Source organism: Carassius carassius, chromosome 23 (assembly GCF_963082965.1).
Source record: "Carassius carassius chromosome 23, fCarCar2.1, whole genome shotgun sequence".
Taxonomy (NCBI): Eukaryota; Metazoa; Chordata; class Actinopteri; order Cypriniformes; family Cyprinidae; genus Carassius; species Carassius carassius.
Window position 1 is genome coordinate 16,901,770 of NC_081777.1, and position 27,797 is coordinate 16,929,566.

Genomic DNA, 27,797 nt, shown 5'->3' on the forward strand with positions numbered 1-27,797 from the left:
ACGTATTACAAGTAAATGTTAAATGTAACTTACTATTATAGTAACAATAAATTCTGCATAATTACACGCAAGTAAACCCTAAGCCAAACCCTAACCATATAGAAAGTAAATTAAGTTCATTAATACATAATAGATACAAGGACAGCTTAAAGGGAAAGTTCACTCAAAAATGAAAATTATCTTATAAATTACTCACCCTCATTTCATTACAAACCTTTAAGACCATCTTCAACACACATTAAGATATTTTTGATGAAATCCGAGAGCTCTCTGACCGTCCATAGACAGCAATGCAACTGAAATGTCCCCAGACCCAGAAACATAGCAAAATACAAAACATAGCAGAAAACAAAAATAATGATTTTATTTAACGATTCTTCTCCTTCTTCTTCAAATAGTCTTCTGCCATAATCAAGAGCACTCTCACTAATGGCAGAAGATGATTTGGAGAAGAAGAATTGTTGAATAAAATTTGTATTTTTTTATTTTTTCACACAAAAAGTATTCTTGCAGTTTTGTAAAACTGCGTTTGAACCATTGATGTCACATGGACTGTTTTAACTATGTCTGTACTACCTTTCTGGCTCTTGAACTTGTCAGATCTGTTGCGGTCTATGCAGGGTCAGAAAGCTCTTGGATTTCATCAAAAATATCTTAATTTGTGTTTCGAAGTGAAAGAAGGTCTTTTGGTTTTGGAACGACATTAAAGTGTGTAATTAATAACACAATTTTCATTTTTGGGTGAACTATCCCTTTAAAATAAAGTGTAACTGCTAGATGTATAATAATTACAAAGTAATAATCAATATTTGCAGTCTTGCTTATGATAATACAATCATTAAAAATGTACTGAAAAAAAAAACAATTCTCAACCCTCTTATTAAACCTCTTTTCTTTTGTTCCTTACTTTTCTTTTCCACTTTCCCAGTCTTTCATAATGTGTACCTGCTGTCGTCCCAGCTGGAAGATGTCAGAGCCCAGGCCCACAGCGGCCAGTATGGAGGCACAGCCCAGCAGCAGCAGGTCACTCTTCTTCCTCTGGCTGCAGCGCCGAACTGAATCCTGTGAGCCTATTCCCTGCACTAAACCCACTGATCCGAAACCCACCTCCTCCATCGCTCCATTACTGCCCAGCTCAGGAGCCAGGCGTCCTGGGGAGCTGTCATCAAACTCACAGTGCTCCTCTACACCGAAGATAAGGGTAGTGAATTAATCATGAATAAAGAGAAACAGATCATAAACGTCCTAGTGGTTTTTATTTGATATCTGTTTGATGTATTGTGTTGGGTCATAATGTTCAAATCAGAGGCAGGTTCATTATATGTCTAGAAGCAGGACTCAGACTCACCCATTTCATTTAGGCTTGAGAATCCAGCTGTCATAGGAGCATGTTTTGGGGACTTCCCCAGATTTGGAGCACTGGAGGACCACACCTTACCTTCCCCAAGTGATTTTAACCTAAAAGACAATCAGCTTGATTACATTTCAATTAAAAATCAAATGAAGTTATACAAATAGTATTTTATAATTTTTAATATATTTTATATAAAAAATAAAAAAAATAGTAACTGTATTATTTAATGGACCCAAGCTAACATAAACAGTTTAGTAATTTTTAAACAAAGAATAATAACTTCTTTAACAGATGTAGCTACTGCTCATTGTTAATGCATGCAACTAAAGTTAACTAATGAGACCTTATTGAAAAGTGTTACCTATCTGCCTTAATAATTATTTTGCAGTTTAATGTTTGAAACATGTTTCCTTTATACTTTTTTGTGTGTGGGTAATGCATTATTGTACAGTATTGAAATGTTCAGGTCTTTTTGTTATTAAACATGTTATACTGTATTATGTCAACACTTTTTGCAACTTTTTTCAATATCGTGTACTGGATACTGTGACAAAAGCTTTGGCAGTAATCACAACATGGAAATTTGATATATATATATATTAGTGCTGTCAATCGATTAAAAACTTTAACTAGATTAATCACACATTTTTTCTGTGATTAATCGCAATTAATCGCAATAAAAAAAGAAATGTTTTTGTACGTTTTTAATATATTTTTTAATGTAATAATTTCACAGTTAATCAAATTAATGTAGAAACAACATAAAGACAGTATATTTTAAATACTTGTTTAAATGGCATCTTTTTATGAATGAAGGCCAGTATTACTGATATTAATACAGCTACTGATTTTTTTTTTTTTTTTTTACATTTATTATTAGGCTTCAAAAATATATCAGTTTTTAAATTAAATAAACTTAAAACAATGCTAACATAAACCCATAATAAATGTCATGTTTACTCCTGCCCTTCCTGTCTTAACAGTTAGGAAATATACAGAAATTTAATAAAGTTATTAAAGTTATATGCAGTCTGCACTGCATAAACTATAAATTAAATAGTTAATCCTTATTAAAGCTACAAAAGTTATTTAGTCAAGAGCAGCGAGTCATTTTCTCTGTTCCCTTTGTTCTTTAACTTTACTGACAGGAAGCTTTTCAAGGGACTCTAAGTAGGAATTACTCCCATCTAGTGGTGAAATTGTATTTTGCATTCAAACAAATTTTGCTCTCCAGCGCCTCGCTTTTTCAAATGCACGTTGCATCTACGGTAGGCGATATGTACCTAAAAGCTTTGACAGGATGTCTTCTAATAGCACTTCGTTTTGGCGACGATGTTTTCTTCTCCTGTGGCGCGGCATATATATGGTCCATAATAAGAATGCAATCCAGACTTTTAAACTTGCCGGTGCAGTTTCAAGTGCCTCTCACTGCTCTGCACCTGCGTTTCTGGCTCTGACCGAAAACGCGTTGTGGAAACGCGTTGGCTTAGTATTTTTTGTCCCTCTCTGCTATTATAGTTTTGCAAGATGGCGGAACTACATGGAAGCCTCCGTCGACCTACCCGTCCCATGTATATAAAGATAATAAATTCTTCATTTACGAGGATTAGTTTAAACATTGGCATAGGTATTTGTACACCATTGTGGACATATTTATGAATAAAAATATTGATTTTAGATAATAAAATACCTAAAAAGTTACTTATTGTCCCTTTAAATGAATAAGAGCGTGATCATATAATGTAAAGCTAGCCAACGGATGGCAGAAAATACGGATGCTGCGTTAATTGCGTTAAATATTTTGACACGTTAAACCAGACAAAAATTAATCGCATACGTTAACGCGTTACGGTGACAGCACTAATATATATATATATATATATATATATATATATATATATATATATATATATATATATATTCAAATTTTGGCACAAAAACATTAACATAACAATAATAATAAATAATTAAAAAGCATTATAAGGGGAGTTTTACAGCAATTAAACAAATAAGTGAAGTAAATAAATACAAAAATAACTAGTTTCGTAAAGAAAGGTCTACCTGTCCTCTCCACCGACTCTCTCGCGCTGATGTGTGGAGCTGGGGCCCCATGTTCGGCCCTTCTTCTTGGTCCCTAGGTCTTCTTTCTTACACACTGCAGTCCGGCCCCACGTCTTCCTTCCATCACTGGGTGTCACTAGACCACACAGCAAAAAAGGCGTACATCAATATTTAATAAGATACTCCAGTAATTCTTCATTTATTCTCCTATATGAAACCCAAACATTCACACTTACGGCGAATGGCTCTGAGGCGAGGAATGACCCCTGGGCTGGCTGGAGGAGTGGTGCTTTCACTACCCTGACCTTTCCTCTTGTCCACGCTGGGCGACGCTTGCACCGTGATCTTATGTTCAAAACCTTAAACAGACAGATGCTGTCAGGGACTCACAGAATATGATTCTACATATAATGAAATAGACTTTAAGGGGATATTGGCTGGACTCAACAATGTTGTGAAATATTATTATACTTTAAAATAACTTTACATATTATACTTAACATATAAATGCAGCCTCAAAAGAACCGCACTAAACAAAAGTAATTATTCCAAACTTCTGAAGGGTAGTGTATGTTCCCATTCCACCCACCAGATGGCAGACTGATGCAGTTGCTGTCTCTGCCAAGTTTGAGCAGTCTGCTCTTTTTGAAGTGGCCTTTGCGTTTTTTCACGTGTGGTTTCTCTTGATACATCTGATGGATGATGATGTTGAGCTCTCTCTCCACGATGTCGATCTCTCTCTCGGCTAACTCCTGCTCACGCCTCCTCAGGTGCTCCTCTTGCTCCCTCTGCTCCTCAGCTGCCCGCGCCAGAGCTTCCTCCCAGGATCGTAACTCCTAATGAACAAGCGATTATTTAGACAGCTGATCCACTGAGCCTACAAGTTATTGCTTATAATATTGTTGCTAGTGTAATTTCCCTAAGCGTAGCTGATTTGATTTTCCCACGCATTTGCTGCCTGTTGTATATTGGTTCGCAACACTTGTGTGTAAACATACACTGTAGTTTTTCCGCCTAATCTGTATCTTTATTAGATCCTACATTTATAGAATATATTAAATTAAATATCTGTAAATTTAAAATACCATCTAAATGTCTGGAGTTAGTCCGTTTTTTCCCCCCAGCAACTTTTATTCAACAATGACACGTTAAATTGATCAAAGGTGAGAGAGATTTTTTTTTACATTGTTTAAAAAATGTCCTCAGGTTTTAGATAAACGTTCTATTCATCAAAGAATACTGCGAAATACAAAGCACGGTTTCTTCATTCTGGTATAAAATATTAAGCAGTGTTTTCAATGTTGATAATATGAACATTTTATTGAGCAACAAATCAGCATTTTAGAATGATTTCTGAAAACATGCGGACAAAAAAAGTTTCATTATTAAATTTTCAACAGTTAAAGTTGTCATAATATTTTGAAAATATTACGGATATTACTGTATTTTCATCAAATAAATGGAGCCTTTTCTGAAAATAGGAGAAAACATTAAACGTCCTACCAACCCCAAACATTGTACTATATAAAACAATTATTTATTTGTATTTATTTTATACAAAACCCCCCACCCCCCAGTGTTTTTTCCAAAATAACCACAAAATAAAGTCAAGATAATTTTTATTGTAACTACGGACTTCGTTGACGAGAGTGAATATTTCTGAGCGGCAAAAGCGATAGATGTGCACAACAATATATTGTGAGGGACGTGTGTTACTGTGTCCAATACAACTCAAAATAATAAACCACAAAGTTAACAAAACAATGCACTCCACTGTGTAGAGCAAGCGTTTCTCTGCTGTCTTCACGTGCTACCAGAAACTTCCTATTTCCCATTCATGAAGTTGTGATTACGAGCTTGTTGCATTCTTTTCTGATGCTTAGTCTAAATAATTTGATCGAGAGCATCCCCTCCTGTGACCCATGATTTGTCTGTATGTGTATTCAGAGCCAGTAAGCAACAAACTTTCATCATAATAAAAAAATCTGCGTTAACGCACGATAAAATGTGCGATAATAACGTGTTAACTTGCCCAGCCCTAATATATGTATGTATTTCAGAAGTTCACCACTTGCCACTCGTAGTTTCTCCTTGAGTTGTATTAAATAAAACAAACATCAGTTTAATGGTCCTGCTCTTAACCTTCTCTTTTGCTCTCAATTCATCAAACATCTGCTGGATCTCCAGCCTCCAGTCTTCCTGCAGGGAATGGAAAGACTCGAGCGGCATCTGAAACATGGCAGATTGCTCAATGTCCACCAGCCTTTTCAAGATACTTCCAAAAGAAGGACGCCCATGTGGGTTAGGACACCAACACTCTACAGAGAGAGAGACATAAATAATGATGCTATGAAATAAAGAGTGGAATATCTCAAAGGTCAGTGTTTCATGTGGTTTAACACTAACTGTTCTTACCTCCAAGCAGCTGTGCAAAGGCCTCAGGGCAGGTGGAGGGGATGGGAAGTGTCAACTTGTTCATGGCAACTCCATAGGCCACAGCCAAAGCATCGATTTCACGGTATGGCACCTCACCAGTCAGTAGCTCCCAGAGTAACACTCCAAAACTGACATGAAAAAGACCACAATCAGCCACAAAACCTCTAGTTAGGCCGCAAAAGATAGTCCAGAGGAGGACGGAAGCTCACCTCCACACATCGCTGCTTTTGGAGAACAGGGACAGCTTGATGACCTCTGGAGCCATCCAGGCATACGTGCCTGCTGCGCTCATCTTCGTGGTGCGATGCCATTCCCGAGCAAGCCCAAAGTCTGTGATCTTCAGAGTCTTCCCGCTCAGGTCGTCTCTCTCCACAGGCTCCAGAATCAGAACTGAGGGAGGAGTGAAACGAAGAACAGAGAAACATGAAACCAAAGTAGGTTGGAGATAAACGGAGCGTATTTTGGCTCTTTGTTGATATTTCTGAATAATGAATAGAGGAAACAATACCAATTTCTTCCAAGAAATATCCAGTAATTAGTCTCGGTGGTGCTCATTAGAAGTCAAACCAGATTATTTGCTTCACACGAAGATGGCAAAAAATATCCTTGATTTGCACTTAAGATAAAACTCAAGTGCAAAAGTTTAACACACGTTTGAGTCATATTACAATAACACAATGTGAGAACCAGTGCAGTACTTATGTACACAAAAACAAAACTGCATCCACAGATCATCTTAGATCAGAATATCAATTCATTTTAGCCTTTATAATATTAACTCTTCCTTTTTCTTTTCCACATTCCCATTTTCATATTATAAAGTAATTTGTATTTGCAACTTATTTTACTCTACCGTCTGTGACATATTTCTAAATGAAACTGGATGTTTAACAGGAACAAAATCTAGGGCGGTATTTGATGCATCAATTGAATCATGAAAAGTGACAGTACTACACCATAATGGAGTTAAACTGGAACGCTATCCTCTTGAAACACCATTGGTACCTATTTATTTACTTGATTTTTTTAGTTTAAAAGATGCTTAAAAGAGAAAATTACTGGATGGGGTGGGGGGGGGGGGTCGTGGTCCCACACGAAATGTTTTTTTTTTTTTTTTTTTTTGGAAGTGCTCCTACACCCATATATTAAGCAAAATAATTTCTGGCTTATAATTTTAGTACTGATCGATCATCAAACTGATTTAAATAATGTTAGAATAAAATAAAATAGACAAATGAAAAAATCATAAGATTTGACAATTTAAGCACTTTCTGCGTTATGACGTAATCATTATACATCATCATAACGCATTAATTATGCATGGCACAAGCAGTTAAAATATTGTTGCCATTCATGTGCTCTTAAAATATAAGGCCGATTAATTAAAAGGCCGACATTAAAATCATTTTTAGAATAGCTGTACATAAATAGGTTAAGCAAAACAATTGTGATTATTTCTGAGAACTTTTTACCTTCATGCAGACAGCCTGCATTAGGGTACAGTACAAATATTTGGAGCGTCCCTTATTTTCTTAAAGAATAAACACAATTTTTTTAAAGAATAAAAGATAAAGAATCACAATTGTCCCTTATTTTCATTTTCTGAAGTTAATTGGAAACCCTAATGATGACGTAATTATCTTTTGACTCCCCTGACAGTGGCACCTTGCAAAAAAATAAAAAATATGAGAGTATGAGAGTAAATGGATAATAGAAAGCGTAAAGGTGGCACTGAAAAGGCCAGTACAAAACAAAAAACAAAGTGTGCCGGTTGAAACTACAGGGCTGAAAATTGCTAGGTATGCTAATTGACTACAAATAAATTACAAAATGTATCCTTTATTTTGTTGCCTTTGTTGTCTATTAGACTATTTTAGGCATTTCATATTGGTCATATTTTTCTTTGTTGTAATAAGTACTTATCACTGTAGGTATATCTAATTACCTATCTAATTAAAGTCATATGGAGTATTCTTGACTTATAGAGTGAGTTGAAGCTGTATCAAATATTTATCAGCCAGTAGTATGTATGCAGGCAACAAGAACCCTAAAGAGAAACAAGATCTCTTAAACACACACACACACACACTCTCTCTCTCTCTCTCCATCTCTCTCTCTCTCTCTTCCACATAACTGAGGTAAAGTGCAAACTCATCTATACACAACACAAACTTACAACACAAGCAAGACACATGACCTGCTCTAACCTATACACACATACTCATAACAGGCACAAGTAAGCTGCATGTGGACAACAGTGTCAATATTTCATAGAAGTTGCATTAAATGATCCTGGCATTGTTATTAATTGAGTTCAGATCTATGTTTACTTGTTCACTGAAACTACACACTTGGTTTATTAGAGCAAGAATTATAGAAGTCAATAGGTACATAGGACGAAAAAAGGTTAGGAAACACTAGTCCCGCCACATGAGATTATACAGTTGCCATAAAGACTTAAAAGAGCTCAGCTAGAGTTTAGTTCACATTTACAAACATGAGTCACACCAGATAGAATAAACCATTAATACAATGTGAACTATAGCCTTATTTACAGTACTATATGTCATATGCGTGTGCGTGTTACATTTATATATAAATATCTGAGTGTGTACTGTATGAGAGAGTGATGCTAGTCTGTGGTGCCCTTTTCTTTCCCTCATCCCTGTATTTCCTGCTGTTTTTCCTTGTGCGGGCAGGCTATGGAAATGTTTGGAGTGTCAATAGTCAGCAGGACTGGTTTGAGTGGGGTGGGGACGGCTGGAGTGCAGCCTGCTCTACCATTATCACCACACATATGCAAACGGGAGCAGAGAGAGAGAGAGAGAGAGAGGGAGAGAGAGAGAGAGAGAGAGAGAGAGAGAGAGAGAGAGAGAGAGACAGGAAGAGAAAACAGCTGAGTTTCTGTTTGACCAGAACATCACAAGCTCAGGTTGAACAGGTGGAAGCTCTCTCTCTTTCCCTCCAGATTATGACATTCATTAGATAGACTAATACATTAAAAACTGTTGTGTTAATACTATATAATATGAAATGTAGATAATTAGGTAGCTAGATACACGTTCTTTGTACAACTAGATGTTCTGTCAATGAAAATAAATTATGATCAGTTATTATAATAATCCTATACTTACTTTTTTTTAATTAAATAAACTACATACAAATTACACAACAGATTACATTTAGCATTGTCTATATGCATTTACAATATATAGATAACAGAACATGGGATCATATTATTTAATGGACCTGAGCTGACATCAGCTGACAACGAACGTGTCTTTTTATTAACTAACGTTAACAAAGATCAATAAATACTGTAACAATTTCAATAACTGCAACAATTAAAACCGATTTGTATTAATTAACTTGTATTAACTCATGCATTATCCAATGTTAAAGGTCCCGTTTTTCGCGCTTTTTTGAAGCTTTGATTGTGTTTACAGTGTGCAATATAACAAGTGTTCATGTTTCGCATGTAAAAAAAACACTCTGATATAACAAATCTGTATACCGCTGTTTTACTTTCATAAAAACGGGCTGATGACTTCCTTGTTCTATAGTCCCTCCTTCAGAAATACGTAACGAGTTCTGATTGGGCCAGCAGTTCCTGTGTTGTGATTCGACACCAGCTTAGCGCGCGCTGCCCTCCTGGAAACGCGATTGGGCTAGTTTTGAGAAGCAAGTGGGCAGGAGCATGTGCTGGAGATGTACTTATAATCACAGTAGTGTTTTTACTGACGAGATGCTCATGAAAATCGCATTCAGTTTTTTTGCACAGCCCTAACATCTAGTTAACAAAGCTAAACAGCGTTGCCCTTTGTGTAATGGGTTACAGAAACTGTTAAACGCACCAACTTAAATAATAAAATACACTTACCGGTTGTGGTCCATAAACAATGCCTTCTCCAGACAAAGAGGGAACTGCTCCATCTTTCAAGAATAATCTTTGTGCGAATCTGGCATTAAACTGATTGAGATTGAGGAAGCTCGCTGTCCTCAGCAAAATGTGCTGCACATAGTTTTACATGTGGATTATAATTTTCGGGAACCGAGTTAAACATAAATTGTAACCATTAATCTCCTAGTACAGCGTCCCTGGGAAGGCCAAACAAAGGTGATTGGACTCCGAGATGAAAATAACAGCGTTTCGACACATGGCGACAAATACAAACGCAGCTCTTCCTCTTCTCCGTCGGAGCGCAACAAGACCACGCCCCCCTTTTTGTGTATTCATGTGGGCAAAGGTTAGTCAAAAAACTGTTTTAGTGACGTCATTACTGCAGGAACTAGAGGGATGTAGTCCAAACGGATCGTTTTTTGTAGGCAAATTCTGTTAAATAAAATATCTCGCTTGGCATTGAACTTTGAGCTTTAGAATTTTACAGATATTATTTATACTCTAACAACAACATTACACACTAACTAAAGTTTAAAACATGGGATCACGAAGAACGGGACCTTTAACTAATGGGACCTTAATGTAAAGTGTTACTAATATTTTTAAGTGAAATTGTTAAGCTATAATTTTATCTTTCCCTATGTGCATTTGTGTGAGTATGTGTTTCTACCTCTGGTGTGACTGGAGATTAGGAGATGGCTGCTCATAATGTTAATAAGGCATTGTTGGTCATAGTGGCCATGTCACCAGATGGTTGTGAGGGGGTGAATGTGTGTGTGCATGTCACAGAGAAAGAATATAGATTGTGTGAATATATGTTTGGAGAGAGAATGAGAAAAAACTTATTTGTTGAACATGTCTGAGGTTGAATAAGCGAGGGTGTGTCAGTGATGGTGAATGTGTGTGTGTGTGTGTGTGTGTACACTGCATATATGTGCATGTTTGTTCCAATTAACTTCTGTTGTGGTTCTTCACTAAAGGCTACTGCCGGACATTCAGGGCATGCATGGAAGTGTATGTTTATTTGTTGGGATGATATATGAGAGGACAGTCACACAGGTTTTACAACTAGTAACAGTCTAACATCAAACACTCTCAACCACAGGACATCAATCATAACTCCCATTCATAACATTGATATTTACACTTCATTTACAGTCTGTGTATCAAATTAATTGAGAGATACCTTAACAGACAGGTGCTTCTAAATTAATTAGAATGTCATGGAAAAGTTCATTTATTTCAGTAATTCAACTCAAATTGTGAAACTTGTGTATTAAATAAATTCAGTGCACACAGACTGAAGTAGTTTAAGTCTTTGGCTCTTTTAATTGTGATGATTTGGCTCACATTTAATAAAAACCCACTAATTCAACAATCTCAACAAATTAGAATACTTCATAAGACCAATAATAATAAAAAAAATAGTGAATTGTTGGCTTTCTGGAAAGTATGTTCATTTACTGTACATGTACTCAATACTTGGTAGGGGCTCCTGTTGCTTTAATTACTGCCTCAATTTGGCGTGACATGGAGGTGATCAGTTTGTGGCACTGCTGAGGTGGCTGTTTGCTGGCCAGTCAAGCACACCAACACCATGATCATTTAACCAACTTTTGGTGCTTTTGGCAGTGTGGGCAGGTGCCAAATCCTGCTGGAAAATGAAATCAGCATCTTCAAAAAGCTGGTCAGCAGAAGGAAGCATGAAGTGCTCTAAAATGTTTTGGTAAACGGGTGCAGTAACTTTGGTTTCCAAAAAACACAATGGAACAAACACCAGCAGATGACTTTGCACCCCAAATCATCACAGACTGTGGAAACTTAACACTGGATTTCAAGCAACTTGGGCTATGAGCTTCTCAACCCTTCCACCAGACTTGACCCCTTGATGCCTTGAACCCAGCCTCAGTCCATTCCTTGTGAAGTTCACTCAAATTTTTTTAATTGATTTTGCTTGACAATCCTCATAAGGATGTGGTTCTCTCGATTGATTGTGCATCGTTTTTGTCTCCACACTTTTTCCTTCCACTCAACTTTCTGTTAACATGCTTGGATACAGCACTCTGTGAATAGCCAGCTTCTTTGGCAATGAATGTCTGTGGCTCCTTGTGAAGGTTGTCAATGATTGTCTTGTGGACAACTTTCAGATCAGCAGTCTTCCCCATGAATGTGTAGCCTAGTGAACCAAACTGAGAGACCATTTTGATGGCTCAGGAAACCTTTGCAGGCGTTTTGAGTTGATCAGCTGACTGGCATGTCACTATATTCTAGGGATGGGCATTTTCCGGAAATTATCACATTCGAATATTTGAGATCACAAAAAACGAATATTCGTTTATTTAAATTAAGTTTAATGAGACAGACGTTATTTTTCAGCAACATTTAGTTTCCGTCATTTTGAACAAGCTTACACACAATAAGCTTGAACATTACACATCGTGTTTTGTAGCTGAAAACCTTTAACAATGCGTGCAAACAAACAAAAGTAAAGATTTAAAAAAAAATAAAGTGAACAAAGAAAAAACGTAAAGCAGCCTGCAGCAATAGGCTATTGTAGAACGTAGCCTACACTTAACTTTGAAACTTTGAAACTGTCAGCAATCTTTTGTGCTTTTTTTTCTATTGTTTTACATGTTCTTGTTAAGAAATACGGGCATGTTAACATGATCGGGGGAAATTCGGCTCCTTAGTCTGTTAACAATAAGTCTGGCCGTGGAGAAAACGCGCTCTGACAGCACAGACGTTGTCGGGACTCACAAATAACGGTGTGCTAAGCGAATAAGTTTTGTGAAGTGCTTCGTGTTTTCGTTTCACCACTGCATGGGATCCTCATCTGGTGGAATACATGGCTCCAGCAAGAACTGTTCCCTACTCGTCTCGGCTGGATTCTCTGTAATCATCGCTGAAAAACTGGCTCAGCCTTTTCCGACGAGTGGGCATTGCATCCTCTTCATCGTTGGTGACGGCGGCTGCATTCGCACCACTCGCATCAAGGAAAATGTTCTGATAATGTTCAAAAAAGTTTTCACTGCATTCTCCAAGTTAATGGTGTTTATTCATTGCTTGAGAGATGCCGTAACAATATTCTTGAATTCGGTCACTTTCTGTGATTCTCCACGGCATTTGAAGTACTGTAGAAGACCGCAGTTCTTAGGGGCCATTCACATATCGCGTCTTTTGTGCGCTCAAGTTCATTACTTCTAATGTAGGCGCGCAGTATGCGCGCTCATAAGAGACGCGGTCGCGATGCGCACGCGGTGCGACGCGCCCGTTTTTTTTCAGGTGCGTCCACACCGCATCGAGTTAAAAACATCTCAACTTTTCAGAATGCCGCAAGCGCACCGCAGGTCATGTGACAAGAACTATTAATATTCAGCTTCTCGTAACAACGTTGAAAGCTCAGCCAAGATGAAGGAACAGCTGATCATATCTGTATATGGATATGCATTTTGAAATAAATTTAGTAGCAGAGCTACTGAAAGCGATTTTATTTATCCTTTGCTGAAATTTCCGCGTCTTCATGGAGAGAGCACGTCATTGTTGCTTAGCAAAGGCAGACGCCTCAGGAGTGCTTCTGCCCAAGCGCTTTGGAAAGAAGGAGAAAGCGGCGCACCTAGCGTTTTCCACTTCTTTTTTTTTTTTTTGCGAAATTCGAATATCATTTTTATTTATCGAATAATTAGAGCAGAACGAATATTCGAATGTTCGATTATCCGTGCACACCCCTACTATATTCTAATTTGTTGAGATCGTGAATTGGTAGGTTTTTTTTAAATGTGAGCCAAATCATCACAATTAAAAGAACCAAAGACTTAAACTACTTCCGTCTGTGTGCATTGAATTGATTTAATGAGTTTAAAAATTTGAGTTGAATTACTGAAATAAACTTTTTCACGACATCCTAATTTATTGAGAAGCACCTGTAAATCTTCTCTCTGGAACCCAGTTGGTATAAAACACAACTTAATTAGCATTTCCTTTATATAGATCTCCATTTGCAGCTACTTTAAACTAAGCCTGATCATAAGAAAAAGTGGTATGGTGTCAGGGAACAAACATCTGTCATGCTGCCACCCATGTTTAACTGTTTGTCATTACAACAAGCAATTTGACCCTTGACCCTTCATGATCTGATTGGAGACTAGACCATTTGTCTCTTCGGCAATCGAGAACGGCACATCATCAAGTCTTCACACAGCAGTTTAAATTCAAGAGGGTGATAAAATATTTGAACAGTCATTATTTATAATTAAGCAAATAAAGAAGTTGTGTTATTGTGCTAATAGCTTGTACTTTAGCCTTTTGTAATATCTGTTAAATCACACAAGCGTGGCACAGTCCTAAACTTTGCCTGATTTGTCAGGCGCACAATCCAAGAAAGAGACATGCTGTCTCTGAAACACATTCTCTCACCCACACAGCGCTGTCCTCTTTGTCTCCCTATGGCTCACTGAAAAGGTCTGTGTCTCAATCAATCGCTGAGTCGCCCACTCTTCCATATCTTCTAATCTGAAAGCATGAATTCCCCCCTTGGTGCCATATATAGTGCACACTCAGTAGGGAGCACGAAGGGTGAAATGAAACTGTCCCCTGAAGGCAGGAACAGCTGGTGCTGTGGCTGAATCAGGTCCCTTGTTCCCCCCGCCTCCCACCCCCCAATTTTACCTGCCGCTTCAGCCCAGGTACGCAACACTACACTGCTGAGAGAGAGATTTTTTACAGTCCCACATGCTGACATAGCAGTTTGTATCCTTCATTTTGTATTTCTTAGTGGTTCCTATTTTCAGGCCTGCATCTATAGAGAAAAGGGGTAGGCAATGTATCAGATATTTGGAATTATTTTGCTGGTTATGTAAAACACAGCAACATTATGAATATTACATTCAGGCATTCTTGCACTTTTTTCTTTTGGCTATTAAACAATGTTGACAAGGCCCAGAAAGGTAGTAAGGTCATTAAAATAGTACATCAGTGGTTCAACAGTAATTTTATAAAGCTACGAAAATCAAAATAAATAAAAAAAATCAACAATTTCTAATCTCCTGTGTCAGTCTTGTGGCATTTATAATCAAAATGTTATAGTATTTTATGTAGTCAAATATATGCATTACCATGTTGTAACATTGCTGCATAACAATGAACATTAATGAATATTCTCGCCTGTGTTTAGGTGAAAAGTGTGCAGAAAATACTGATCATTTTAACTAGATTCAGTGTTTTAATTTTCACATTAAACATTTAAATCTTCTTGGGTGCAATGGCTGTTTGGTTGCAATAATGGATTTTATGGTAAAAAAAAAAGAAACATAACTCCACATAATTTTCAGACATCAAATGTCATTAAAAGGTATTAAAGGTACTATATCACCCACCCCAACACAGAAGGTCTATATATTTAGCTTTGAAAATAATATATCTCCTGAAAACATGTGTATATATTTCTGAACTGATAGCTTTCTTATCTAGTTGGTTTAAGCATATTACCATATACAGCCATCAAAGCAGAATTTCACTGAAAAGGTTATTGACTAAGAGCGCTGTTGGCAAGCATGGCTATGGACCAATCAGCAAAGGCATGACTAAGCTAGGCGGGGATTGTTTGGACCAATCAGTGAGTGTGGCCCCCTTCTCCCTATCCTCAGCAGTCTCTGGGAGACTGCGTTTCCTCTTTATCACTGTGCCCTACAGACAATCCCTCTCTCCCCTCTCTCTCTCTCGTTCTCTCCATCTCTCTCTCGCCCTGCCTACCTCTCTCCATTCCTGTATGAATCAGATTCCAGCTGTTGCCTGCTGAGGCATCCATTCTTACACTCAACTAAAGGGGGAAAGAGAAAGAGAGACGGATGATGATGGGAATGGTTGAACAGAGTCTAAAGGAAAGACACATGGACAAGAGGAATTGGGGCAGATCATCAGTGTGTGTGTGTGTGTGTGTGTGTGTGTGTGTGTGTTTGTATAAGTATGTATTTGTATTCTTGTGCTTGTGGCTTTGTGTGCTTTATATGTGGGTGTGCTAAACATAGGGAGTGACGTGGATATTTAAGGCAGCAAGTGGCATCAGAATAAGGCAGCATAAGAAAGAAAAGAGAGAGGTTGAATTATATAAACACAAAAGAAGGACTAAAGAAGAGCTATATATGGAAGTCTGTTTGGGCTTATAATGTCTAATGAGCCACTCATCATACTGATGGTCCCCATTCATTTCATAAAGCAATGTTAAAAGTGCTCTTTTGTTGTAGCTTCAATGTGTTTCATGTGGTTATTTAGTATCTTTCATGAATCATAGTCAAAATGGCAAATCTTAAAATTAGAGATCATAAATAGAGTCATGGAGGAGAATGATCTCTACTATGAGTCAGAAACATACCGCATACCCAGTGTAGGCCGATTCCTGAACGAATAACTCAAATGAGTTGGTTCTTTTTAGTAAATCAGAAACATAAAATACAACCAATGTAGCCTGATTCCCAAATGAATGACTCTAATGAGTTGGTTCTTTTTGTGGAAAAACAAAACAAAAGAAAGAAAGAAAGAAACAAACAAAAACATACGGAGGCAAGTTCTGTAGTTTTGTTTGAATCCTGAATAAAGGAGTTGGTTCTTTTAGTGAATCAAAAACATAAAATGCCAACAGTGTAGTCCAATTCCCAAATGAATCATTCTAATGATTCAGCTATTTTTAGCGAATCAATACCATGCAACACAACCAGTGTAGTCTAATTCTCAACAAATTCCTCCAATAATAGTTTATTTTTAGTGAAACAAACAATTTTATAAATTACATTAAAAAATTAAAGTAAACTGAATGATGTTACCTCATTAACTGTTTTTTTTCCTTTTAGTTTAATTTGTTTAGCATAATAGTTAAGTCCATTTGTTAGACAGTATTTATGCCACTTCTATAAAGATGTCATTAAAAGTTTTGTCTATGCCGCTTTGTTAATGGAACTGTTAAAGAATCAGAATCGATAAGAGGATTGACATAACTTCCCCATTCCCATTCCTAGCAAAGTGCTCACTAACAGACGAGAAAGAGTCTAGGAGAGCGTTTTTGGTTTTACAAAGACCTCGTGTCATTGATACCTTTGGTTGGCTGCAGAAGCAACACCAACGGCTCATTGAGCTTTAATCAGTTCCAGCATGGCACAATGTTGCCCTCCAGGACAGATATCACTATGGCTTCTGCGTGGTGTCTTTCAGACATTAGATGCTGCTGCTTTGTTGCCTGTGCTTTTAAAAAGTCCTTGAGGTTCCGCATTCTCATTTAGAGTCAAATTTCTGCCTCTATTCGAAGTTCAATAAATAGACTGCTTATAATGTCAATAGATAACAACATAATTAGAACTTGTGCTCCATCGATGATGGCCTTGTTCTCTAGACATACATTGAATCTTTTTTAGGGACATTTGGAATGCAAACACCAGCCAGGAACTGTATGAAAATTTGCCTGTATAGCGACGAGAGAACTGCAGTTGAACTCTAGAACAGAGCCATTCCTTCTTTTCCATTGTTTAATCCTTTCCAAACACTATTGTTCAACTTCATTTTATCTTCACATATGAATAGTTTATTTCAGGTAAAACAAAGTATTTGAATTGGTACTGATATTCTCTTCAGCTGTTGTAGCATTTAATGAGTTTTTGTAATAGGACACCAGTGGTGTCAACTGCATGGCCTTCCTCTCAGGGTTAAATGTACCTGTGGACGCCAGCTTTTCCCTGTGTCAGCTGCGCTGCTCTCAGGCCTCTTTGAGGTAAATAGCTGTGTATATATGGACGCTGCTGTGATTAAGGTCAAAAATGCATAAATAACTCAATAGGTTACAAATCTATCAAGCTGATAGAAGAGCAACTTTGACTGAAATAACCACTCGTTTCAACCGAGGTATGCACCGGGTAGCACTCATCTCCACTACAAATAGGAAAAAGAGGCTACAATTTGCACGAGCTCACCAAAATTGGACAGTTGAAGACTGGAAAAATGTTGCCTGGTCTGATGAGTCTCGATTTCTGTTAAGACATTCAAATGGTTGAATGGCACCCTTAGTGCCAATTGGGCATCGTTTAAATGCCACAGCCTACCTGAACATTGTTTCTGACCATGTCCATCCCTTTATGACCACCATGTACCCATCCTCTGATGGCTACTTCCAGCAGGATAATGCACCATGTCACAAAGCTCGAATCATTTCAAATTGGTTTCTTGAACATGACAATGAGTTCACTCTACTATAATGCCCCCCACAGTCACCAAATCTCAACCCAGTAGAGCATCTTTGGGATGTGGTGGAACTGGAGCTTCGTTCCCTGGATGTGCATCCCACAAATCTCCATCAACTGCAAGATGGTATCCTATCAATATGGGCCAACATTTCTAATTAATGTTTTCAGCACCTTGTTGAATCAATATATATATATATATAATATATATATATATCAGCATTTCATAAAATATTTCTTGGAAAAAGGAAATAAATTGAGCCTGATCTACCATAATTCACACAACCACAATTTGAGATGAATTCACTCTACACTCTCCAAGATAATAAACTATTTTACCTCAAGGGACTGGTTTATTAAAACATTTCTGCTATGTAATGATCTGTTTACAGGACACTCTAATACAACCTGTTCTAGGGAGGCTCTGCCTTGCTCCCGTCTGCCTTGCTTTCAGTGCTCCAACAATACTCCTCTGACTTCTGTGGCACTATAGAAGAGCAGGCCACCGATGGGCATTGTGCCCACTTGGCCATGCCAGTGTGTTCTGTATACAGAGTTATAATGGCTGCCTGTGTTGTCAGATTTGCATGTGTTGTTCAGTGTGCATAGCGAGTGTATGTGGAATATAACACTACATACTAGTCTGTGTCCTTCCCACCATATCCATGACAAGTTCAATGCTTTGTCATGTGGTGGACATGGATGTATGGTCTGTGTTTGCTGTACCATAGTAACACCTGTAAACACTTCTGTAAGTGTAAATGTGTGTATATTAGCTGTGTGGACAGGTCTTGCTTATTGACTCTATGGTGCTGCAGTCTATAGTAAACGTGTGTGTGTGTGTGTGTGTGTGTGTGTGTGTGTTGTGCATTATAGTGTATGCTCACTTTGGGTGTGGATAAGCACTTTGTGTGTTTTCTTTGCTTAGTATCACGTGAGCTCTGGGCCAAACCTTGGACTGTAACTCTTTAAATAGAAAACAACTGAGAAATTCTCATGCCTGCAAAAAAAAAAACACATGTCTGGTTATGTATTAACTAGAACAGTTTTAAAGATACTCTCTCATATGAGGGCTTTAGTCTTCAGTTCATTAACCGAGACTATCAGAACAACTTTTTATTGTCTCTTTATTGATTTCTGTGGCAGTTAATGTGTGTATTTACTATCTGGCTCACATTTAAACTGTGTCAAAGTTCAAGCAAATAAAGACACTGACCTACACCCGTCTCACTCACACATGCCTAGACAAAATAAGTCTCTATACACACCTGTACTGCAGATGCCCAAGTTTCCACAAAAATGGTATAGTATAGTATAGTATAGCATGGTATAGTATAGTATAGTATAGTATAGTATAGTATAGTATAGTATAGTACAGTATATATTTTGATACATAATGCCATGTCACATCAAAGACAATTTTCAGTCAAAAACAATACAAAAATAAAATAAAAAACCGCTACCAAACAAACACAACTCATATCACACAAGATTTTTTACATTAACATATAATACAAATTCTAAAACTTTTCATGGCAAAATTTTACTATATAACTCATACACTCATACAATGTGGCGCCAGGCACAAAGCATGTGTTTTTTACTAGTTTCAGCCCAACGCAGTTGTTATTTTCACGTCCTGTGCCACGTTGTTTAAATATCAAATGCATTTGCACCCGTTTGTGCGCCAATTTGTGTGCTGGTCTGAAAACGAGGATGCACATTGCTGGCGCATTGCTATTTTGAGGCAACTGAAATAGACTGCTATGGTTTAAATAAATATAAATATAAAATAAAAATATAAAAATGCCTACATGTAATAATGTATAGTCATTACATGTATCAGAATTAGGCTACCTATTTGCTCTCGCATGAGAAGCTCCGTTTCTTCTCTGTATTTGCGCTTGCAAAATCCACCATGGCACGAGCGCAACTGGCTTTTAAAGAGAATGGGAGATGAGACTATGATTGGTTTATTGCACATTATGCCCAAAACACACCCATTACTAATTAAGAGAATAAGGAAAACCCTTTTAGACCATTCAGCGGGCGCGCCAACCCTTTTTGCCTTTGTTAAAACGAATAAAAGTGGATTTGGACACGTCCTAAAAAGAGTTAAAAGAGTTTTCTCTATACATTTAAAGCTGGACGGTCCAATAAAATATGTTTAACAGAAAGGGGAACCTTGTCCACCAAAACTGAGATTTATCAAAAATAAGCCGACTCTGATCTACCAAAAGTAACATGGGGGACAATTTTACTGAATATAGCCTATATCAAAGAGTAAATAAATGGGAAATGGTGTGAAGTGACATATTTATTGAACAAACACTTATTTATTTACCCCAAAAATACACAATATCTAATACATCAATATCTAATGTTCCAAACCATGCAAGGTGTGCTATAGATCATGGTGTTTAAATTTGGCATGAAACTGTCTTTTCTTCCCTACTGTGCTGAACAGTAAATCCAAATGAAATTGCTTCTTGAAATAGAAAACATGTAAAGACTTAATTTTGTCCATTGTAAATTGATTGGAATATTGAAACGAACTGCTGGGCTCATGTGAGTGACGGAGGGGAGGGATTATTAAGAGGGGGAGGGGAAGTTATTGTTTTTGATTAAAGAGTACAAGGGCATAAGAATTTTGATTTCGGTAAGGCTTTAGTAGAGGGACCGATTCTCACTATTAACTAGTTACTTATTAGCATGCCTATTATGAACATATTGGCTGTTTATTAGTACTTATAAAGCATATATTCTGCATGACTATATTCTACATCCCTAGTCCTACCCAATATAAACGTCATAATGGTTTGTTAATGGCAAAGTTGCAATAAAACAAAAGTAGTGACAGATTTTAAAGTAAATTCTAATTAAACATTAAAAAAACGAAAAAACGAAAAAGAAAAGAAAAAACGTCAGGGTGTTGGTTCTATCAGTTGTTTGTTGATTGGATGAAGGTAGATCTGAATGTGAGCATGCGAGGTGACGTTTAAACAGACTAAATAACTGAGTTAAGATATTTTGGTTAAAGATTGTAAGATAAAAAAGTACCAAAAAACATTAAATGGGTGATTCCCAGTAAGATCAATAACATGGATCTGAAAAATCGATAGAATGAATTTCCATTACACGCCAACTTTACTATGATTCATTTTACCATAATACCATTGAGTGTACTTTAAGTTTATCACAAACAGAAACACCATGAAGCAGAATAAAATGTCAGCAGATTGGACATATTTCACAAATAATGATGTGTAGGACAAATTCATTGCCAATATTCATGCCTACGTAGAGCTGCTGTTGAGCACAGAGTAAAATGAGTGTGTGCAGAGGCACAGATGAGCAAATATATTGAGCACACTTTCCTAGAATGTCCTGTCTCTCAAGTAATGCTGGGAAATTCAATTAATTGCACTGAGTTGCTTCACTGGATGTTTCAATAAAAAAGAAAAATGATTCACAGACTTCCCAACACTGCATTAGAGTGAGGACATGGGAGAAAGCGATCTACTGATTGATGTCAACCTCTTCATCAACTAAATGCAATCAAAACAAAAATGTACGTCAAATTTATTGCAAACAATAAAAGAAGAGTTACTGCAATTTAATGACTTGAAAAATAAAGAGTACTCCTCTACATATGACAAAAACTGAGAATGTGATTTAAAGTAAAGTGACGAGAGTGGAGAGAGAACAAAACAAAACGCTGGTCACGAATTAGAAAGTACAAAACAAGGATTTGTAAAAAAAAAAAATGTCGGATGATTTCAAAATAAGCCAAGATCAGACTGGTTTTCCTTTGCTAAAGTAAGGAAACTTTGTTTCCTTTGCTCCTACATTTCCCAGAGGCGCGTGCAACGCATACATCTTCCATCTTTTCCGCTTGCACAGCTTCCAGTTCCCAACAGTCAGCAAAAGTGAGAAAAAATGTTTATTACATTTGAAATCTGGATATTTATTTTACAAAAATGCATGGATTCACTGCAAGGGGATTTTATTCACCCCCTAAAGCCATGTGAGGGACGTTTTATTATAGATGTGCGCACTTTATTTCACATCTTCTGAACTGTTGACAACAAACATCTGCTTACCCCATTGAAAGGCTTGGAAGAGCAAGGACAATATTTAATATAACTTTGATTGGATCATTATGAAAGAGGAGTCACATACACCTAGGATGCTTCCAGGGTGAGTATAAGACGGACGGAATTTAATTGTTGGGTGAACTAACCCTTAAATAAAAAAATTATAATAATTGTTTACAAATGAGCTTTAACGGTCTTAAATCTTCCATTTCAAGAATTAAACATTCAAGCTTTCAAACATTCAAGAAATCAACCTGATAACCAGTAAGGGCATGAAAATAACAGCTCTTACCCAGAACTTTGTAATACATATAAAATAATTTTAAAAAAGTAACACACTACTCTCAAATTGTCAGTCCCTCTGTACTATACTTGAAAATTATGGCTTAACTAAATACAGGTATTGCTTCTCAAACTCTAAAAATGGTAATGGTTCATAATGTTTAACATATAAAAGGCTGGACAAATGACTCATGGTCACTAAAAATGTGCAAACAATGCAAAAATTCCATGGCCCCACTTTTACCACCATCCCTGTCTGACTCATTCTAATCGGTGGGAAAGGAATGCATCCTATTATTATTAATGGATAACCTATTACTTATTAATGGATCACCTAAAATAAAAATGGATCACCTAAAAGTGGGTGACGTGTGCATTTCATGAATGCAGGGTGTTGTCCTAAATTTAGGACAGTGGCACTGTGAAACTGTCAGGCATCTTTTTTAAAGTTTTTTTTGTAGCATCAAGAGCAAGTCTTCTGAATACAGAGTCTGTGTGAAAGAGATAGTAAAAACAGAAACCTTGTAACACACCAACATAAGTCACAGTTAGATAACTACATAGTTTGTAATGTAATGTCATGTGCAAGTGCATGTATGCATTTGACAGATGTTCTAAAATGACTTTCAATGTATATTTTTATGCGTTTTTTTATGTTTTATGTTTAATGTTCTCTATGAACTAACCCCATGACATTTCCATTGCTGGTACCATGGTCTACAAATTAAGCTACTTAAAATAAAGACATACAACTAGCAATTCATCTGTCATTTGTGACAAATGAGTCGCTCTGCCCTGTACCCCGCTGACCCCAGTGCTTATAATCCACCGCTGACCCTCTCTCCCTCTGTGTGAGTTCAAACCCTGGGGCTTTTCCAGGACATGTAGCCATACATATATACACATGCCTTAGTATTTTCTTGTCCCCTGTATTCATCTAAACTCTTGTGGTCCAGACGCTCATTTTCTCATATCCTCCCCCAGTCAGGCGAGTGACTCCTGTCATTGTCGAGGCATCTTTGTCTTGGATATGCAATAAAGGGGTCATTGTTGCTATTCTACAGTGTTCCCAGCCTCTCTCTCGTCCAGTCTATCTCTCAATAATTTATTTTCTCTACACCTGCTGGTAAGACACTATTTGATAAGTTTAATTTTACAGCAGGCAATTCACATGTTCACAAAGCTCAGATGGTATGGACATCACATGACCAGCAACTGAACTGTACTCACTAAACTGAACCCACTAAAATCAATATTACAGAACAGCCATATCAGGTGATCAGAAAAAAATAAAATAATAAAAATAAAACTCTAATGAGTGTGCATACACAAAAAGGTTTCCTAAATGTCCTTAATAGATGTTTTAATGACTTTTATGTCCACAGTTGAGAATTTAAACATATACTGTAATTGAAGACTCACTAAAGAGTCTTTTATAAAAGACATATAGCAGCTGTACCGCTTCACTACATAAAACAGTAAAGCTGATGGAGGTGTGCCATGGGCGGAGCTAAAGAGTCACGAGCAGACAAAGCTTTTGCATGGAGATCGTCTGAAAGCTGCAACATTGATATAAATAAAACAGGAACAAAAACTTTATTGACTTAAATTTTATTTCATTTGTTTGTAAAAAATTTGTCACTGAAATGCCAGGAACAAACATTCCCTTGTGCCCCAAACAAACTGTTCCCTTAATGCTGTGTTTTTTGGGAAGTCCTGTGCAGTAGTGATGTGTAAGGTCGGATCGGGGCGGGTTAAGAAATTGGCACTTTATTTGCGGGGTGGGTTGGGGCGGGTCACTAAAAACAAAATTTAAAAAAATCAATTTATGTTGCGTGGAATTTAGTGGTGGAAATTTAAGATTCTTTCAAGAGATTTGTTTATTTTCAGTTCGTTCAACAAAATGATTCGTTCGGATTCATTCACTGATTTGTTCAGTGACCATTTGTTCATATTACACATATAAAAGAGTGTCTTGTATTATGTCTTAAGTCAACTAACGTATTTACTTGTGACAAAAACTGATTTGGCTTTACTTTAAGTGTGTGTATGATCGCATTAAATAAATAGTCTAAAAAAGTTGTTCCGATGAACAAAGCACAAGGTTTTCTTGCATAATTAAATATTTAAATTGTTTGGTCAGACAGTTCATATTGTAACAACGTACAGTTGTTCGAATACCGTGGGCTAACTAGAGCTAAGCTAGACTGTTTATTTTAACCTAACGGCTAGCAGGGTGCTAGCACCTATACGGCGCGACTTACTTTCGCTAGCGGGGAGAGCGAGCACTCGCGTCCCATACACCGCACGACCATGAGTGTCTCTGTTTGTGAAGAGTTATCAACAAACCAGCCAACAGGAGGCAGTAGTGTCTGTTAGTCTTTAATTTCAGAACTCAATATTCAAACTTACACTGGCAAGGCCATATCACAAGTCACTCCCCTACACATCTCTCTCCATGACGGTGACAGTCACCCCTTTTTATAACATGGCAGTAAATGAACCCGAATCAACTCAAATTAACTTAGACATGAACATGTATAACATTACTAATACAAGAACTCAAACATCTTGCTTAAATAACTCATAATTGAACGTTAAACAAATTCCCATGATGCACCTGGCTGCCAGTGCTGACTTACGGGTCATTACATAACCCCCCCCCCCCAAGAGGGTTAGTGTCCCCACAACCCTATTCTCCCACAACAAAATCCAACAAATGTCCTGGCCAACTTCGAACACGCTTCGGCCTCTCTGCGCTGCCGGTGTGCACTGACTTGACTCCTGCACTGCTGTCCTATATGCCCAAAGGACCAGGGGCAGATGCTGGTCCCAGTCTCTCTGGTGCTGACTAGTCAAGATAGCAAGTTGGGTGGCCAGGGTGCGGTTGAACCGCTCAACCAGTCCATCACTTTGAGGGTGGAGGGGAGTGGTTCTTGTTTTCTTTACCCCCAGCCGCTGGCACACCTCACTGAACAACCGACTTTCAAAGTTCCGCCCCTGGTCACTGTGAAGTTCGTCCGGCACCCCGAAACGGGCAAACATCTCATCCACTAGTCGCTGTGCCGACGTGGAAGCACTCTGATCCGGCACCGCATATGCTTCTGGCCACTTCGTGAAATAGTCCATAGCTACTAGGACAAAGCGGTTGCCGGCCTCTGTGATGGGAAATGGTCCCAAGATATCAACTCCGATCCTCTCCTACTAGGTACTGTTGCAACGGTGCATGAGAGCGTTGGCTGGGTCCCTTCTGTGCCGTGCAGACATCGCAGCAGTGAACATGTAGCTCTGCATCCTGCCGACACCCCGGCCAGTAGAACCGCTGCCGCAGCCGCCGCAGCCGCCGCACTGTTTTGGAGTTCCCGAAATGGCCAGCTCCAGCTGCCCCATGAACCCAATGGAGGACTTCCGACCGCAGAGCGTGGGGAACCAGGAGTTGCAGACGGTCTACTCCCCCCCTGGGTGCCTGCCACCTTCTGTAGATCACATCATCGTGGAGCTCCAGGCTGCCCCACTGAGAATGAAGTGACTTGATTTCAGGCCCCTGTGAGGACACCGCTGGCCAGTCTGGACGTGCTCGAGCCTCCAGCCAACCCCTCACCTTCACCATAACTCGGTCATTCGCCTGCTGTTGTCTCAGCTGCTCGATGGTGAATGGCCCTGCGTCTCCACCACTGCCACCCGGCTCTGTGGCTGCCGACGATGGGCCCAGATCTCGTTCTTCCTGACGAGCACAATACCGACATTCATCAGCAAGGCATGGACGTCTGGAGAGGGCATCAGCGTTGGCATGCTGCCGCCCTGGTCGGTGTTGAACCTCGAAGTCGTACTCTTGGAGGATCTCCAGCCACCTTGCCACCTGACCCTCTGGTTGGCGGAAGTTCAGGATCCAGGTGAGGCTAGCGTGGTCGGTCCTCAGTGTGAACCTGGTGCCCAGGAGGTAGGGCCTGAAGTGACGGACTGCCAAGACCACAGCTAACAACTCCCGCCGGGTGACACAGTAGTTTCTTTCAGGACGACTAAGGCTGCAGCTATAATAAGCCACCACTCGCTCTCCAGTCTCCCCCTTCTGGGAGAGTACGGCACCAACCCCCACGTTGCTGGCATCAGTATCCACCAGGAAAGGTTGGTTGGGGTCAGGGTAGGCCAGAACAGGAGCATCTATAAGAGCGGCTTTTAGCTGGTGGAAGGCTGCCGCACAGTCCTCGGACCACCCGAATCGCCGACCCTTATTTGTCAGTTGATGTAAGGGGCTGGCGATGGTAGCAAAGTCTCTGACATACCTTCTATAATAGGAGGCCAGGCCTAAGAAGCTCCGCAACTCATTGATGTTGGTTGGTGGGGGCCAGTCCTTCACTGTGGCCACTTTTGTTGGGTCGGTGGCCACCCCGCTCTCACTAACAACGTGCCCCAGGAACTGCGTTTGGCGGGTGAGCAGGTTACACTTGGCCGGGTTCAACCGCAGCCCGGCATTACGGATGGCTGTCAGGACCTCCCTTAAATTGTGGACAGCGTGGTCAAAGTCTCTGGCATGGACTAATAGATCATCCAAATAGACCACACAGCGGGTACGAGGAATGTCTTTAAGGACCCGCTCCATCAGCCTCTCAAAGGTTGCTGGGGCATTACACAGCCCAAAGGGCATCACCTTAAACTGCCACAGTCCTTGCCCTATGGTAAACGCAGTTTTGGGCCGGGCCTCCGCCGCCAGCTCCACTTGCCAATACCCACTGCGCAAGTCCAAAGAGCTGAACCAACAGGATCCAGCAACATAATCCAATGCGTCATCAATGCGCGGAAGTGGGTATGAGTCCTTGCGGGTGACCGAATTTAGCCGCCGAAAGTCCACGCAAGGGCGCCACCCCCCCGTTTTCTTCCGCACCATGACCATAGGTGCAGCCCAGGGACTGTCTGAGGGCTCTATAATGCCGTTAGCTGCCATATCTTGGATCATTTCTTCAGCAGCCTGGCGCTTGGCGAGAGGCAGTCTGTGGGGCCGCAAGCGAATGGGAGCAGCGGGGCCAGTGTCAATGTGATGCTGCACCAAATCTGTTCTAGTACAGTCCTCCTCTCGAGCAGCAAAAATGTCCACAAAGTCTTTCAATAGGCATTGCAGCTGCTCCTGCTGCAGCACGCTCAGATGCTCACTGCTTCGCCGCCCCAACTCCTCAACAGCAGCAACAGTCTCAGGTGATGGATGGGTGAAAGGAACGTGCGGTGTTAATGACTGGGATGCACTAGTCTGAGCTGCAATACTCCCATGGAGCACCCCTTGAGTCTCTGCAGATCTTGTATGGCGGCCGGGGGCCGGAGCCAGTGAACACTGGTGTCTAAGCGGTGGCTGCGGGGCGGCAGCCTCTCCATGATGACTCCGACCCGACCGGAGCGGCACGCTCTCATTACCTAAGCACAGTGCGGACCCCAGCACGTCGACACATGCTCCCCAG

At 39.2% G+C, this 27,797-nt stretch overlaps 1 protein-coding gene across 1 annotated transcript in view; it reads right to left on the reverse strand.

The window, feature by feature from the left end:
* LOC132101391 (mitogen-activated protein kinase kinase kinase 10-like) overlaps nucleotides 1-27,797 on the reverse strand; it is a 55,906-nt gene that overhangs the window by 13,327 nt on the left and 14,782 nt on the right. The window contains exons 3-10 of the mRNA XM_059506318.1: nucleotides 6,061-6,241; nucleotides 5,831-5,979; nucleotides 5,558-5,733; nucleotides 4,005-4,251; nucleotides 3,652-3,774; nucleotides 3,416-3,551; nucleotides 1,349-1,458; nucleotides 946-1,184 (exon numbers count right to left, since the gene is read on the reverse strand). Of these exons, the coding sequence (XP_059362301.1) occupies nucleotides 946-1,184; nucleotides 1,349-1,458; nucleotides 3,416-3,551; nucleotides 3,652-3,774; nucleotides 4,005-4,251; nucleotides 5,558-5,733; nucleotides 5,831-5,979; nucleotides 6,061-6,241 (1,361 nt within the window). The remainder of the gene's footprint in view (nucleotides 1-945; nucleotides 1,185-1,348; nucleotides 1,459-3,415; nucleotides 3,552-3,651; nucleotides 3,775-4,004; nucleotides 4,252-5,557; nucleotides 5,734-5,830; nucleotides 5,980-6,060; nucleotides 6,242-27,797) is intronic.